The following is a 17,522-nucleotide window of genomic DNA, read 5'->3' as shown; positions in this document are numbered from 1 at the left end:
ATACCGAAAAGTACATGGGCTATAACCCATCATTTCCCCTTTTCTTTCAGTGCCTTCTTTATTTAAAAACGTATTTCCTGTGAAAAGCATGGAGTGTGTTAGCATTCATGCAATAAGAAATAATTAGATGAAAATTTTGAATAATAATTGGGAGAAGTGGTATCTGTGCTTGTTACACATTCCCCTTAGAAAACACTGTGAAAAGTACGGTTTGCTATATTTTAGAGACTCTGTAATTACTGTGCGATGTGAGTTGTTATGGTAACAGGGTTTTCCCCCTTCCTATTAAATAACAGAGTAAATGGTTGCTTGAGACATGATTGAATTGTCAGCTTTCAAGCTAATGTTATCCTGACGGGAAAAGGGAGTGGGGGGAGAGAAGAGAGACTGAGGGAGAGAGAGAAAGTGGGAGGGAGGGTTTAAAATGTCCAGAAAGCACCTGCACAGTGATGAGTGCCATTCTCCCTTAAAAATGTGTCCTTCACACGCCCTCCCTTCTTGCTTCCAGTCAGTATTTGTCAGGGGACGGGAGTAACAAAAAATTAATTCTGTGCAAACAAGATTACTATTGACAGACAACTGAAGCCTGTGCTTTCTTATTTATATACAGTGGGACATGGAGCGGCCTTGGGGGTCTCTAACACTAAGTACGAATGGTTTTTCTTCTGGGAATGTGGGAGGAGTGTGCTTATGTCACAGACCGAATGTAGAGACTCAGTATTGGTGTGTCTGGGCAGCAACTGAAGTTAAATGCTTTTGTTCTTTTGATAATAATATATACATCTGGGAAACATGAAAAAACTTACTTTGTGAGATTGAGGTTTTAAAATCCATAGCAAACACTTGACCTGTCAGTTTTACGTGCTGTTCTACCTTGTCCTGTTCCAGTTTCATAGTCAACCTCACCAAAGCTTGACTTACATGATTTAAGTTATTTAATGAAGAGCTGTTGAAATGAGTATTTTCTTATAAATGAATAATTATATTTGTTAAGATCACTCAAGAGGCAGAGAACATTACCAAACTTCTGGGCAATGTATTCTGAACAGCAAATTATCAAATTAAGTGGTCATGTAGTTCCTGCTAGGGCTTCCCTGGTGGCTCAGACAGTGAAGAATTTGCCTGCAATTCAGGAGACCCAGGTTCAGTCCCTGGGTCAGGAAGATCCCCTGGAGGAGAAAATGGCAACCCATTCCAGTATTCTTGCCTGGAGAACCCCATGGACAGAGGAGCCTGGCAGGCTAGAGACCGTGGGGTAGAATACAGTCAGAAGCAACTGAACAGCTAAGCACACATGCACATAATTCCTTCAAGTAAAATATGTGTCCGTGAGGAAACTAGATCTCCTTTTTCATTCTGTCTTTTGACATTTTCTCTATGTTTGTGGATTGTGTTTCTAAGCAGGATATTTTCTGTAGAACTAGTATTTCAGGTATATGTCATTAGAACTTGCGTGATACTAAATAAAATGTTTAGTTAGGAAATTTCAAACTGTAAAGTTTATAATACTTTAAATTTTGCTTTGTCGCTCACTGTGTTTTTAATCTGGAATGAAACATTTCCCAGCCAGAACATTTTGAACATGTTTTGTAAAATTTCAAATGACCATATCCTTAACAACTTGTATTAGAGTTTAGCTGTGCCTATTAAAATGGTGTCCTAACACTGTGTTTTCACACATCATAACTCTCTGTGATTACTTGTTTATGATAGTATAGTTTTCACATGACAAGATTTTGCCTTAAGCGAATACTGTACATTTAATTTGGTTAAGCTCAGCAGGTCTTTAAGGGAACATTTATGTGTAACATTGTTGTGGGTTCAGTGTCCGTGAGAGGGATTCCAGGGTGAATAGAATATGATCTCTGCTCTTAGGTTGGTATGATTAGCGTTCAATCACAGAAAAATGCAATCTGTTGAGTACAGCAAGAGAGGTGTAGTATAGTGTACTGTACTATACTCCACTATAGGGATGGGAGAAGTGTAGGGATGGGAGTGTAGGGATGGGAGAAATATTTCGGTTAGTAGAGATAAGAGGAACACAGGATGTTCAAAGCCGTGGAAGCAATCAAAGTGAATGCAAAGGTCTTGAGTATCGGACAGGCTTGGAAATTGGTTTATAACCCAAATGAACCAGGATACAGGTTAAATGAAAGAGAGGAGCAGAAAGTAAGTGGGGAAACTGGTTGAGGATCTTAGCCAGCAGAGTTCTCACATAACAACAAATTATTTCTTAAAGTAAATGGTGTATTTTTAATTCTAAAATACTTTGGACATAGCATAGAAGAATTTTGGACTTTATTCTTTAATGAACCATCAAAAGTTTTTTGAAAAATTCTGAGTTAATGTAATAGTAGCAACATCGTTCAGGATGTATTAGAAGGAAGAAAGATTTTAGACTGTTAAGAGATGAGCTAGGTGGCCTCAATAATTAAGGCAGGAATTAGGACTAACTCAGTGAGGAAGAAAGTAGGGACAAACGTAGTGAACATTTTAGAGGTAGAGTTGACAATTGAGTTGGAGGCAAGGGAGAAGTCCAGGATAAATCAGAAGTTCCAAATCTGGGTGACTGCAATATTGATGGGGTAATGTTGATAGAGGAATGATAGGAGGGAGAGTGGCTTTTGAATGATGATGCAAAGAAGTGTACAGAGGGTATTAGATAGTGGGAGGTGCATGTTTGAGAAGTGTGTGTTCTAAAAGTGGTCATTTTCAAACTATGTATTTTAAATTTTACTTTATTGAGTTATATACATATGGTAGGTTTCTCCCCTTTTAGTGTATAGTCCTATGAACTTTGAGAAGTGAACACATTCATCTAATCAGTACCACAGTCAAGATAGACAGGTCCAGTACCCTAAAATCGCCCCATGCCCCTTTGCAGTCAGCCCCTCCCGTGCACCCCCATCTCCTGGCAACCACTGATCTCTCTTATGTGCCTCTAGTTAAAACTGCATTTTAAAGAATTCTAAGGACCACCACAGGCTAAGAGATGCAGGTTCTGTCCCTGGGTTGGGCAGATCCTCTGGAGAAGGAAATGGCAACCTGCTTCAGTATTCTTGCCTTTGAGAATCCCGTGGACAGAGGAGCCTGGTGGGTTGTACAGTCCATGGGGTCCTAAAGAGTCAGACACAACTGAGCATGCGTGATGAGCACTCACGAGGGACCCCCACAGAGTAGACCGTGATGATCATGAGGGCTGAGGACCCAGCCCTCAACCTTCCTGCATACTTCATGTAGACAAATTCTGCTTCTCCGATTTGTGTTTTATATATTGGCATTTTACTTAACATTTGGGGTGAGGTAGAAAAATTACATAGCTAAATACTTGAAAACTATTATTCTACAGTCCAAATGATACCACTCTGAGCCACCAATATCTCTTACCTATAGTTTTGCAGGTGCCTCTGAGCAGATTTCTCTGCTTTGACCTTTGCCCACTATAGTCTCTTCTCAGCAGAACAGTCCTTACGATCCTTTTACAGTGTAGATTAGATCATATTATTTGTCTCAAAACCTTATAATGACTCCCTCTTTAGTGAGAGTAAAGGCAAGTCCTGAGACCTGCCCTGGAAGGCCATCCCATCTCCTGCTGACTCACCAGCCCCCTCTCTTTCCACTCTCCTCTTTGCGTCTCTGCCTGTGCTCATTATACTAGCCTCCCTTCTGTTCCTAGAACAGTGAGCCATGCAGTCATTTCAGGGACCTTTGCCTCATCTTTCATTTTGTTTTTTGATTGAATTAAAAGTCATGTAACATCAAACTAACCATTTTAAGGCTTAAAGTGTGTAAGTCAGTGGTACTTAGGACCTTTCCAGTGTGTAACCAACACCTCTATCTAGCTCTGAAATCTTTCATCACCCTCAACTGAGACCGTGTATACGTTAAATGTTCCCTCCCACTTCTTCATCTCCCCATCCCTGGCAACCACTAAGTTGCTTTCTCTCTGTATGGATTTCCCTGTTCTGGACGTTTCGTATAAATGGAATCGTATAATATGTGACCTTTCATGTCTGGCTTCTCTCACTTTCACATCATGTTTTCAAGGTCCATCCGTGTTGAAGCCTGCATTAGTACTTCGTTCCTTTTTATGGCTGAATAATATTCCATTGTGGATATATCATTTTTTGTTCATCCGTTTATTCTTTCAAGAACAAGTTCATTTATGGGTTATTTCTGCCTTTCACCTATTGTGAAAGTGCTGTTTGAGCATACGTTACAGTATTTGTTTGAATATGTATTCTCAGTTCTTTTCCGTATATACCTAGGAGTGGAATTGTGTGTGTGTGTGTGTCTGTGTGTGCGCATGCTCAGCCGTGTCTGACTCTTTGCAACCCTGTGCACTGTAGCCCACCAGGCTCTTCTGTCTATGAAATTTTCCAGGTAAGAATACTGAAGTGTGTTGCCATTTCCTTCTTCAGGGGATCTACCCAACCCAGGGGTTAAACCCATGTCTCTTGAGTCTCCTGCATTTGCAGGCAGATTCAAGCCCAGGAGTGAAATTGCTGGGTCATAATTCTATGTTTAGCTTTTTGAGGAACCACCCAACTGTTTTCCATAGCAGCTGAACCATTTTCCGTTCCCACCAGCACTTTCCTTTGTTTTTACATCTTCATCTTCAAGTTTTCACTCAGGCTTCACCTTCTGAATGAGATACACTGATCACCCTATTGGTCCTGTGATCTGCCTCTGTCCCCACTCTGGCATTATTATCCTTCTTTCCCACCTTTCTTTTATTTGCCTATTTCCATGGTCTCTTCTTTCAGGCACATGCAGTAATGTTTCATTATACTTAGTACTACTGCTTATACACAGAAACCCTTACTCTTTCCTCAATCATAGAACCTCCTCCCCTCAGCAGTCCATCAGACACCTGTCATTGCATGGGTATGCAGAGTTAGTCTTAGAAAAAGTATATTGCACATGTTAATTAAAACTTAGTGCACAGTGCTTGAGAACCTTGCTTTATCGTCTGTTGAATAACAGGGTTGAAATGTCATGATTTGAAACTTGTTTGTTGATTGGCTTTCCTTCAAAGCCTTCTCACAAGTATAGCAAATGATACATGCTTTTCATACTTTAAAAATGCTAATTATATTTGTCAGCCTAGAAACATTAACCTACATGGGAGGGTTATGTATTGAATTGGAACGTGATCCTAAAATGTGTTTGTGTTAAAAATGGTCAAGGAAGTCCCTTCTGTCTGTAGCACAGCTGGGGAGTAAGGGCGTGGCTGTATGCAAGCCGCTTCCCTAAGTCTCTCTTCTGTAAAGGAAAAAGTGAGAAAGTGCATTTGACAGGAGATCGGCCCCAGCTAACTACACAGAACACTAAGACGAGGTATCATCTCAGGAAACCTGGGGAGTTCAGGCTGGTATCTAGGCTCAAGCCCGACTGCCTCCCTGCACCCACCCTCAGATGTGGTCTGAGTGGCAGCAGGAGGAGTAGCTTTAACCTTCAGTTTATAACCTTTTATATAGGTTTCCTGGCATGACCGTCTTTATTCTTAGAAGCTTGACATTTGATTTGGTTATTTACCTTTACATTTTTTTCATACTACTTTCTTTTCTTAACTCAAGTTTAAGAAGCAATTGAGATCATTGTCTTTTCAAAAACATTCAGTGCTCTCTTTGCCAATTTGCCGAGACTTGAGCTTCCCAGGTGGTGTAAGAGAGCTGGGTTCGATCCCTGGTCGGGAAGATCCCCTGGAGGAGGGCACAGCAATCCACTCCACTGTTCTTGCCTGGAGAATCCCATGGACAGAGGAGCCTGTCGGTCTATGGTCCATAGGGTCGCAAAGAGTCAGACACGACTGAGCGACTTAGCACACAGCACATGGATATTCTCAGTTGTGCAATTACTTGGCAGCAAAATTTTAAGATATTTTGAAGTTCTGAAGTAAGAGGTAAAAGTTTTAGTTGTGGTGTTTGTTTTCTTTGTATGTAATCCAGATCTCAAAGTAGAACTCAAAGGTTGTTCGTCTATTTTATGGAAACAAAACACAGAATTGATAGGAAAAAAGTTAAAGGAAAGTCCCCGCATTTTGGAAACAGAGAGCAAGGTCCAGGACTAATTAGTGCCTCCACAGCTTCCTGAACAATAAGAGAGGAAGCAGGAATTGGTGGGTTCATTCCTTCAAGGAGTTTTGTTAATATGTTGACAAGGCTCCCCCTACTCTACTTGACAGAGTGAGTACTTAACCAGAAAAGCAAGAAACCTGTCTTTATAATTTTTTAAAGTTTATTTCGTGATGTGAATATCTCTTTCATACTGTTGGAGTATCTGATTTTAAAAAAAGAAACAATAAGGTGAGGGGTGTAGATTTCAGACAGAACTGACCTCTTTGTTCCCACAGATGCTTCATAATCTATTTATGTCCATTTGTGACTCTCTCTGCCCATTTCTGAACCCTCTGCAGTCACTGATCGATTTATAATCCTCATATCCTTCCAGAGTCTCTTGCTTGTTGTAGGCCCACACTGAGACAGGGATGAAAGAAAATACCAGAAGCCATGGAAACCAACCCTGTTCAGAGAGGCTGTTCTCCTCCCTATCACAAAGCACTGGAGAAAATTAATTCCCGTCATATAGTGAAAATCTCCGTGAACACTGTAGTTACCATGATCCTGGGGCAGTCATATAGAAATTTGGCCTTTGTGTGTGTGTGTTGTTGATGTTTGTCTGTGAGACACAGACTGAAGTTTCCGTTGTTTGAGTTTAGATGAGATGAGTTACAGGAAACATGAAATGTGATGCACTGTGACTGTTTTTTTCTTGAGTGATCTTTCTTTAACAGAAGCAGACCTTGGCAAGATTTGTTGCAAGATAGCCGTATACTAATAGGTAGAAACAGAAAAATGACTATGAAAACCAGATGTTTTGTCTGGGCCTGTCTTCAGAGACAGGATTTCGGTGTTGGCATATATCATTTTTCTCTTGTTTACCCACACTGATTAAAGGGCATTTATCTAGTGGTGTGCACAATTGCTGTGTGCGGGACTCATTTGCATGCTCTTACCACGACGGTTTCTCCACAACATGATATTTCTGTTGGCAATTTAAGTTTATTACTTCAGAAACTGTCATACTGGAAGTCCAGGATGTGAGCAATATTTATTTTTATTTAAAATTACTAGGGGGATTTGTTAGACAAAACCTAGTTTCCTGACATTGACAAGAGGCGTTCTAGAGTTTCTCCCTAATTTTCAAAGACATATTTGTATTACAAATGCATCTTAACTTGTGGTCATTGTTGGATTTTATTTGCTTTAATTTAGAAAATTCCAGGCTTATTTTATTTTGTCTTTGCAGGACTCCTAAACTCCTCTCCTTTGAAAATCTCCAAAAGATCTTATTTGCGGTTATGATCCTAGGCGGATTTGGTTTGTTTTAGAATCTAAACCATTGAAATGAAGGGAAAGAAAGAGTTCCTGATACAGTTTTCATTTTACTCTGTTTTAATATTGTGCAGCCTGACTTATGGTACTTTTTCCCCACAGGTTCATATCCAGCTTTCCGAGTGGCACCGGGCAATTTTTCTCCCCCAGGCCTGGCTTGCGTATATGACTCGTGCTTATCATGCCATTTTACAGGTAATGAAATCATGGGATGGCTTTCTTTAAGGCCTGTCTCTTTTTTACATACTGCAAATATGTATTTAATGTAAAAGCACTTAGGAAAATAGCATTATCAAAAATGCAGCCGTTTTCTCCTTTCTGACGTATGTTAATGCAAATATGTGGCATCTAGAAAAATGGTACAGATGAACCTATTTGCAGGACAGGAGTAGAGACGCAGACTAGAGAATTCTATGTGGATTCAGGCAGAGAACGGGAGGGTGGACAAACTGGGAGATTAGGTTTGACATAAATACCTTACCATGTGTGACATAGGTGGCTAGTGGAAAGCTGTTTTATTGCACAAGGAGCTCAGCTAGGTGCTCTGTGATGACCAAGAGAAGTGGGATGATGGTAGGTTAGAGGGAGGCTCAAGAGGGATGGGAAATATATATACATATAGCTGATTCACTTCATTATACGACAGAAACGAACACGTTTTAAAGTGATTATACTCCAATAAAAAATGCAATGGTTATTTTTGCTCATAAAAGAATGTGAAGCATACGTATATAACTGCACTTAAATTTTAAATGTGATGCCCCCTCAAATGTGTGTTCTATCCAGAGCTCCCTCTTGAATGCTACTCTCCCGTGTCCTGCTGCTTGGTGAATGTGTTATTGTGACTGATGTCCCCCATGGCTGGCCCACAGCACCTCAACTTGAGCACATCCCAGACTGAGTTCCTCATGTCTCCATTTAGACTTGCTTCTGTCTCCAGCTTTATGTCTTAACCCTTCCCCTGCATTTTCAACCTTGCTCAATTTCTTTGTTTTCCTAAACACAGCATGTCTTCCCTAACCTCTTAATTTTTTAGTTCCCCAACCAGGGATCGAACCTAGGCCCCCTGCATTGGGAATGTAGGGTCTTAGCCACTGGACCACCAGGGAAGTATATTCTAACTGTTTGATTTTTGCCTACACTGTTCTTCTGTTGCAGGCACTGCCACTTTCCTTTGTCTATTCAAGGCTCTTTTGCAGCTTTTCTCTTTTTGTCAAATTCTAGGAGTAAGTCTCACTTTGTGTGTATAGTCAGTCATGGTGGTTGAAGGGGCACATGTTGGAATGGCAAGTTTCTACTTGTTCTTTATAGTTTTATCTGTGTGCCTCCCCTCTCCCCCCAGGACTGTCTGCCCCTCGCATATGCTTCCTTAGAACCCACACTTCCTTTTAGAAGCCCTCATCACCTTAGTAACATGTCCAGGGTCTCCCTCCAGTCATCTCTCTTACTTACAGTCAGAATCTGTTTTCCTATCTGTTATCTCTCCAGAACCTAACATGTCTAAAATATAGTAGGCGCTCACTAAATAAATGGATTATGCTTAATTTGACTTCTTTTATTCCAATAATATTATAAGTTATAGTCTGTGAATTTCAAAATTAGAAATAATTTTAACCAGTTTGGGAATATATAAACAATTCACAATATGAGAGAAAAAAAAAAACCTACTGACTTAATCCTTTTTCCTAGCTTAAAATGCATTGTTAAGGATGATAGAAAAAAAAAATCTAAATTACTTAAGAAATTGATGGCCCCAAATAAGATTTTCATGAAGTCTTAAGAAATAAGGTGTTGTGGTTAAATATAACAGGTGTCCCCAACCTCTAGGATCTAATGCCTGATGATCTGAGGTGGAGCTAATGTAATAATAATAGAAATAAAGTACACAATAAATACAATGTGCTTGAATCATCCCAAGACTACCTTCCTCCTACCTTCTAGTCCATGAAAAGATTGTTTTCCACGAAACTGGTCCCTGGTGCCAAATAGGTTGGGGACCACTGTCCTAAAAGATGGAGGTGGGGCCAGAGGAATGACTAAGCATCTCAGCATTCATGTTTGCATCTTAAAACCTTGCTACAACATATTCAGTCTTTGATGCTTTAATAGAGGATGTACTCCAATACAGGCATCTGGAGGCAGCAAGAATAACTCCTTCTGCAGAATGTCCTGAGAATTTTATTTAGCTTTTAGCATAAGAAAGGTCAAATTGGACAGGATTGTGGTATAACATGGGCATCCCTGGTGGCTCAGGCAGTAAAGTATCTTCTGCAATGCAGGAGACCCAGGTTTGATCTCTGAGTTGGGAAAAATCCTCTGGAGAAGGGAATGGCAACCCACTCTAGTATTCTTACCTGGAGAATCCCATGGACAGAGGAGCCTGGCAGGTTGAGTCCATGGGGTCGCAAAGGGTTGTACACAACTGAGCAGCTAAACATACACTCATGGTATATAACATGCAGATGAGAAGCAATTGATTTTTTAAAAATACTCTATGGTTTCCTTTTCATAATAAAACCTTTATTAAATGACTAGTGTCTGTCCACCAACATATAACATTTAGTATTTCAATTCATCTTTTCAGAAACCTTTTCAAGTAGGTATTGTTAACCTCATGTAGAATGGGATTATAGATGGGAAAGCAGGGTTAGCAGGAAAGCAAAGCAAACAGCACACAACCCAACAGTCAGTAAATAAGAGAATAGAACTTAACTTGGATTTGTCTGATTCCAGAGCCACAGCCTTTGCCACCATGTCATGCTTTTTCTCTAACACCATCATTGTGTGCCTCTGACTCTTTCCAACTCTATGGACTGTAGTCCGCCAGGCTCCTCTGTCCATGGGATTTCCCAAGGAAGAATACTAGCGTGGGTTGCCATTTCCTTCTGCAGGGGGATCTTCCCTACTCACAGATCAAACTCGTGTCTCCTGCTTTGGCAAGCTGATTCTTTACCACTGAGCCACGTGGGCAGCCCAACACCATCATTAGTTGTTACAAATAATGCAAATTGGTTTAATATTTTTGAGATCAATTTATGAAAATCCAGCTGAGTATTTGTAATAATACAGGTCAATTGTTCTGCCTTTTTTATTGTTGTCGGTGACAGTATGTATCTTTATGTGTATTTATTTATCAATTAAAATCTCTTTCCTTTGGATTTCTAATAAGTCTAGTTCTGTTGAGAATTGGTGATTAAGAGGTGAAACTCAAAGTAGGGGCTGTAAAAAGATTTTTAGTATTATTTTTAAAGTATAGCAGTGCTCTATAGGCTATCAGTATTATTTGATATGCTGATGCATTTTAAGTGTTCAACAGGTTGTTGTTTTTTTTTAATGAGCCCACATACTTAAATAGAATTTACAGGATCTTAGAAGAATTAGAACGACTGCCAAACTCCTCATCTATATCAAGAATTTCCGTCCTGGAGGATAGCTCTTTGGTACAGAAGGCGTAGTTACTTCCATCTGGTGCTAGACATGTTTTGTAGACTAGAGCATCATTTAGAAGAGCCATGTTTTATTCAATAAGCCTAGGAGACACTCTGAAAGGTACATTCTGCATTATTTCCTGGAGGGTGACTGTAATGTGAATAAGTTTGCAATTTGAACACTTCTAGGGGCTTTTGCTTGGGCATCAGCTTCTAGCCTCATCTAATTTCCCCCAAGAACGTGGGATTTTGAATTATAAGCATATCAAAGTGATTGACATGGGGAGGTATTTTAATTTCTTCCCATGAAGTTGAAAAATGCAGCTACAGATTGACTGACAGTTTTGAGTCCATTTTGGTAAGGTGCGGTCCAGTCGACTTGACCTTGCTCCTTTTGAGGGATGCTTGGGAGGTTAAGGTTTCCAACCTTTGTGTAAAGGGTCCTTAGGGACTATGACTATGACCTCAGACAGGACAGAGGGGTTAAAATAGGTTGACTGAAGATACTTGTTTCCTGCATTGGTCAGCTGGCCACACAGTAATCTGAAGTCAAAACCAGTCAGGAATTGTGACTACTAGTAAATTACTCTTTGACCATTTGTAAAGGTTGTTTGTTTGTTTGTTTTTAGTGTGCAAGTCTAGAATTAGGCAAAATTACTCACTGTAATCAGCAAGTTGTAGTTACACAGGCTGAGGGTTTTTTTTTTTTTTAAAGGAAGATGAATGGATAAATTAATAATTGGAATCTACAGGCCATCCAAAAATCTCAGTTCAAGTGATCATTTCAGCCTTTTCTCTCCCAACGAGTGTTCCCCCCACCTCACCCCTCTTCTTAACCATAGCTGTTAACCAGAAGCAGAGGAGACTGAGTTAAATGCCACTGGATCTCGTATCAGTAGGTGAAGGATTGGATGGCAAAGTAGGTCTGAATAAATAGCCTAACATTGACTGGATGGAACAAGTTAGAGACATTTCAGAAGAGAAGATTGAGAAGAACCAAAACTCTAAGAAAGGAAAAATGAAAAATGTACTTAGTCACAATAGAGTTGTACTGATTTATGGCTACAGGAGAGATCAGAAAAGTAGGCCTTCTCAAGAGGCTGCACGTATACCGGCTTTGTTGTGTTTTATTTCTGAACAGATTTTTAACCTTTTAATTTCTTATCTTTTACGGAAAGCATCATGGAACGTAAATATTTTAGGAGGAAAGAGGAATGATTTAAGAAGCATAATAAACAGAGGTAGGCAATAGGCATGATTTTCTGTTTTGCCTACCCTCTTAGAAGGCTACAATCAATATTAAATATTAATATCTTGCCAGTTTGACCATCTCTGATACCTTTCTCCAAGAGACAGAGGGAGACTGAAAAGGTCAGAATTCTATCACTGAAAACACAGAGGTGGGGATGGACACTGATTGAAGTAAATAGAAACTATGAAGGACGCGAACAGAATGACCACCAGATCTCAGTGTGCTGAACTGGTGAGCCCCAGGGCACTATGTGCTGGAGGTTGTGCAAAATACTGGGCCTCCTTAGCTGGATAAATTGTCCTTGTCCTTGTCAATGAGCTCACAGGCTAGTAACGAGAGTGTGTGAGAGAAACACAGGGACTGCAGCTGTATAGTCTGGATATTACATTTTGGGGAACCTTTTACTCTTTGAGAGTATGCAGATTAAAAATAGGAATTATTTCAAGAAGGTTTTATATACATATAAATCCAATACTTTGGCCACCTCATGTGACGAGTTGACTCACTGGAAAAGACTCTGATGCTGGGATGGATTGGGGGTGGGAGGAGAAGGGGACGACAGAATGAGATGGCTGGTTGGCATCACCGACTCGATGGACATGAGTTTGAGTGAAGTTGGTGATGGACAGGGAGGCCTGGCGTGCTGTGATTCATGGGGTCGCGGAGAGTCGGACACAACTGAGCGACTGAACTGAACTGAACTGAAATTCATGAGAGAATAGCTTATAAGATAATAAGGTGGATTTGTTTTCTACAGCAGACCTGATAATGGTAGCAATTATTCCCAGTCACTATACTAGATAGACACTTTTTCACAGTATTTAATGTGATAATGTGAGACCATAAGTTAGGGGTTTGCTATATTTTACAAATGGAAACTGAAGCTTGGAGAGGTGAAGTAACTTGCCCAAATTTACACAGCACACAAATAGAAATGCCATTAGGTCAGGACATCATGACTTTAGAACCCACATCCTTAACCTAAAGCTGTATTGCTTTCCTCTCTAGAATATATAGAGAGATACATTTTTCTTCTGTAGAGCACACCCTTGAACTCTAAAATCAACAAGAAAAATCAACCAATAGAAAAATGAACAGAATAAGAAACCCGAATAGATTTTAAACATTTGGAAAGATGCTTAATCTCGGTAAACAGTAAAATGAAAATTAAAACCATAATGGGCCCCATTTTCACACTCCCCAAAATGGTAAGAATTTAAAAGCCTGGCAATCCCAAATGCTGTCAAGGATATGAGATAGCCAGAAATTGTTTACTGCTAGTGGGAACAAAAGCCACACAAACACTTCTGAAAACAGTTTGGTATTACTCTGTAATACATAATAATAAGTTCTTGTTTGATTCAAGGTATATCAATAAACCAGAATTTTAACTACATTTAAATAATTTAACTGGTGATGCAGGAAAGGGGAAAGCATTTGACCAAAATAATTCTGAGTGTAAAAAAAACCAGAAAATAAATATTTGAAGGTTTTGCCTTTAACGGGATGATGATATTAGCTATATATATACATATACTTTTTTTTTTTGGCCTGGTACTGGTTGAGAATTGTGTCTGTAAGTTTAGTCAAGAAATAGAAATGTAGTGTGCAGCTGTTTCATAATAATTTTTGTTACACCTTACCTAAATCTTAAGTATTATGTACTTCTTACTCAGTTTCTAACCATTCTGTTGTAATACTGGTAACCTAATCTCGATATTGTGGTATTGTGTCAGTTCAAATTAGCAGCTGCTGACACAGTTAGATTATTACTATATGGAGGATTTGTTGAATGGGACCTATGAACTTCAAATCTGCTTTTAATAGATATCCCAACATTTAATGCTCTGCACTAAATTTGCCAAATATACAAATGCTCCAGGATACACTTACTTGGTGAATGTGGAAATCCCTGAGCAGTCATGTAATTCTCTCTCCTTACACATCCTCTGTCATAATCTGCTATCTTATCAGGAACACCTAAGGCCACTTGGGAAAGGATCCATCTGTTACCTAAGTGTTTTCCAAAGAAAATTTAAGATCATTTTGGCCATAGAGTTTGGATGCTGATGGATGCTGTGGTTTTTGCAGGGAAGGATAGGAGAACTGGAATTGCAGTTAAAACATGGAAAAGAAGGACCTGAAGAGGTGCAGTACAAAAAAAACACAGCCTGGCTCTGGTAAGGGGATGGCTTTCTGTGCTCATTATTTGTCATGGGAAATGAACTGTGAAGGAGAAGGTGACTACCTTTAAAGACTTAAATGTTGGAATTTTAACCTCTCTGTGAGCCTAACTGGGCAATGGCCAAAGATGTGATGGGTGTATTTTCCATCTTCTCCCCAGAAAAAAGGAGAGCTTTATTCATGGATTTTGTATATTTTTATTGTTTTCTCAGGCAGTGTGGAAATGGTTTGTTTTTCCCTTTTTTCCCTATAATTGATTATTTTATATGGTTTTGAATAAAGGTTGAGTGTTTTTCTCACTCATTTAGTCAAAAAATACCTTCTACTGCCCTGCTCTTCCCTCCTCAACACATCTTCATTACTAGGAACAACTTTACCATGTTAAGACTTTAATTTCTTTGGCAGACATCCCCCAGTGAATTCCCACTATATTATCTAGAAATGTGTAAGTGCTGGCACATTAAAAGCAGTTTAAATTTTTACATAGGTTGGGATGAATACCTTGTCAGATTAATGTTGCAGCAGCCTAAATCTAAGTAAAGTGCCCAGAATCTAATAAATAACTTTGCCTAGAGCCACAGATTTCTTTAATATAAAAATCCGTTCAAAGGTTACTTGGGTTTCAGCTTTTAATTTACTAACAATTGGCATATGTAGAAAAGCAGAAGCTGTGTGTGTGTGTGTGTGTGTACTCGCATATGTAAATAATTCTATTCTAAGTTATATTTCCCAGATTCATTTGAAAAATAGCAATGCAGTTTAGAACATTATGACATTGGATATAAGATTAGAGATTAAGCATTTGGATTTTGCTTCCTATTTGCTATTTTCCTTTACACATGGTTTTAATTTCATCTTCTGAAAATGATAATCTGGGGAGTGGTATGTTAGCTATACTATTCCAAATATACGCGGTGACATATGGAATCAAGGATGTGAGAGAGAGATGGAAGTCAAGGATAACTCTAAGATTTTGACTGTGAATAAGTAAAAGTATGGCATTCTCAAATTTACTAAGTTAGAGAAGACTACAGAAAAACAGATCTATCTAGAGTAGAAGTTAGATTTGAAACATGCAAAGCCTGACATGCCTAATTAGACCTACAATTTTGAGGTATCAAGTAGGTTGTTGACTATGAACCTAGAGTTCGGGTGCATTCAGGGCTGGATATATAAATTTGGGAATCAGCAGCATATCGACTGCATTTAAAATCATGATGCTGGATGAGGTCATCTAGGGAATGAGCAAAGACAGAGAAAAGGTCAGAGGACTGAGCCCTGGAGTCCTTCAACACTTAGAAATAGGGCGGATGAAGAGGGAGCCAGTAAAGCAGAGGGAACATTAGCAATCGGTGCTGTAGGAGGAAAACCAGGGGAGAATGGAGTCTGAAAAGCCACCTTAAAAGCGTAGGGAAGAAAGTGTTTCAAGCGAAGAGCAATCAGTTGTGTCAGATACTGCTCTGAGACTGTGAACGATGGAGACTGAGAGTTGAGCAGTAGATTGGCCTCTTGACAGTCACTGTTAACCAAGAAGGAGCTGTTTTGCAGGGACAAAAGCCGAATTATAGAAGGGTCTAGAGAGAATGGAAGGACTGGAGTCCTAAGAATAAACTGTTCTTCTAAGTGAGTTCTGAGGTGTGAGATGCAGTGAAATGGGGCAATAGCTGAAGGGCTTCTTTTTCTAAGATGGTAGATGTTATAGTGTGTTCACGAGCTAAGGGGAGTGATGCATGTGGGAAGGAAGAGCTGGTGATGTGGCAGAGAAGGGAGAGTAGGCAGGGGGAGGGAGCTCGTGGAGGCTGTCACACTGTGTAGAAGTACAGGAAGGTCACCATGTGTAAATATTTCATGCTGACCAGTAAAAGAATACACTGAATGCACTGTACTCCATTTAGGAAGGCCGAGATGGGACAATATGTTTTAGAGAAATTTATTATCAAATGATTTTATAAAGTACAAGTTGAAGGATCAGTTTTCAACTATCTGAAGAAGTTGGCTCTTAAGAATGACTCATTCTCAGAGTGTTGAATAACTAAGATTTTATTTTAAATGCAACTACTTATAAATGCAAATATAATTATATTTGCAAAACATTTATATATTTATAAAAACTTTAAATTTATGAAACTCAAAGCGTATAGTGAAATATTTATGATATCCTCTTCATAATATAAATTTGTCAATGACTGTTTTTTACTTTAAGACTCTTATATGGAAAAAAACTTATGAATATTTGAATTGAACATACCTTTCTTTTAAATCCATAAATGTAGTTTTTTTAGTTCAACTTTATAACCATGTTTTTTTTAAAATTGAGGTATGATTGACATATAAAATTATATTGGTTTCATATATATTGTAGCCAACATGTAAAATTTTATTTTATATACATACATAGTGACAGTGCTAGTATCTATAATTTGGGAGTAGTAAATTGTCTTGATGAGCTCCTGTGTAGAAAAGAGGGAATGTCTTGTTCAGGCTTCTGTAACAAAAATATCATAGACCAGATGGCTTAAACAACATAAATTTATTTCCCACAGTTATAGGAGCTGGGAAGCCCTAGATCAAGGTGACAGCCCACATGGTGCCCCTGAAGCCCTGCTTCCTAAGTTTGCTGATGGGCTGCCATCTCCTTGTAGCTTTGCTTGGTGGAGAGCAGAGAGAAAGCAAGCCCTCTGGTCGTCTTCTTATAAGGACCCTCATCCCATTCATGAGGGCCCTACTCTTATGACCTCCTAAAGGTCCTACCTCCAGTTGCCATACATTCAAAGTTAAGATTTCCGTATATCAGTTTGGAGCGGGAGACACAAACATTCAGTCCATAACAAAGAATAGTATAAAGGACACTTGTATACCCACCACTCAGTGTTAAGAGTATATATCATGACAGCACTGCCTGTACGTGACTTACATTCACCTCCTTCCCTGTTTCTACTAAGTAATCTAAGGAATAAGAAGATGAAACTATCTTGGAGGTGAAGCCCTTTATTAAGTTCTTTCACCTTACACTAAAATTCTACATGGAAATTTTAAGATCTGGAGTCATTGCCAGAGGTTCTTGTTAATTGCTGAATAAGCAAAAAGATTGCTTTCTTGCTCTACTATAAGATCTCATACCTATTTTCCAACTGTATTGCAGGGTTCGAGACATGTTGACTGATGAAGTCACCAAAGCAGCTGCAAAGTAAGATTACCAGAAATTTTCTATGAACATTTTTTCCCCTTAAAGGTATGAATAATTTCTCCTTTTCAGGCCTT

At 39.2% G+C, this 17,522-nt stretch overlaps 1 protein-coding gene across 3 annotated transcripts in view; it reads left to right on the top strand.

Annotated features, from left to right (window-relative positions):
• Positions 1-17,522, top strand: part of FOCAD (focadhesin) — a 311,664-nt gene that overhangs the window by 227,067 nt on the left and 67,075 nt on the right. For all 3 annotated transcript variants that reach the window (XM_088837878.1, XM_055428152.2, XM_055428155.2), the window contains 3 exons: positions 7,500-7,592; positions 14,169-14,257; positions 17,404-17,448. In XM_088837878.1, the coding sequence (XP_088694004.1) occupies positions 7,500-7,592; positions 14,169-14,257; positions 17,404-17,448 (227 nt within the window). The remainder of the gene's footprint in view (positions 1-7,499; positions 7,593-14,168; positions 14,258-17,403; positions 17,449-17,522) is intronic.

Source organism: Moschus berezovskii, chromosome 7 (assembly GCF_049115385.1).
Source record: "Moschus berezovskii isolate FMDL1 chromosome 7, NW_MosBer_1.0, whole genome shotgun sequence".
NCBI lineage: Eukaryota > Metazoa > Chordata > Mammalia > Artiodactyla > Moschidae > Moschus > Moschus berezovskii.
Note: the sequence above shows the minus strand (reverse complement) of the source record. Positions and strands in the feature narration are given on the sequence as shown.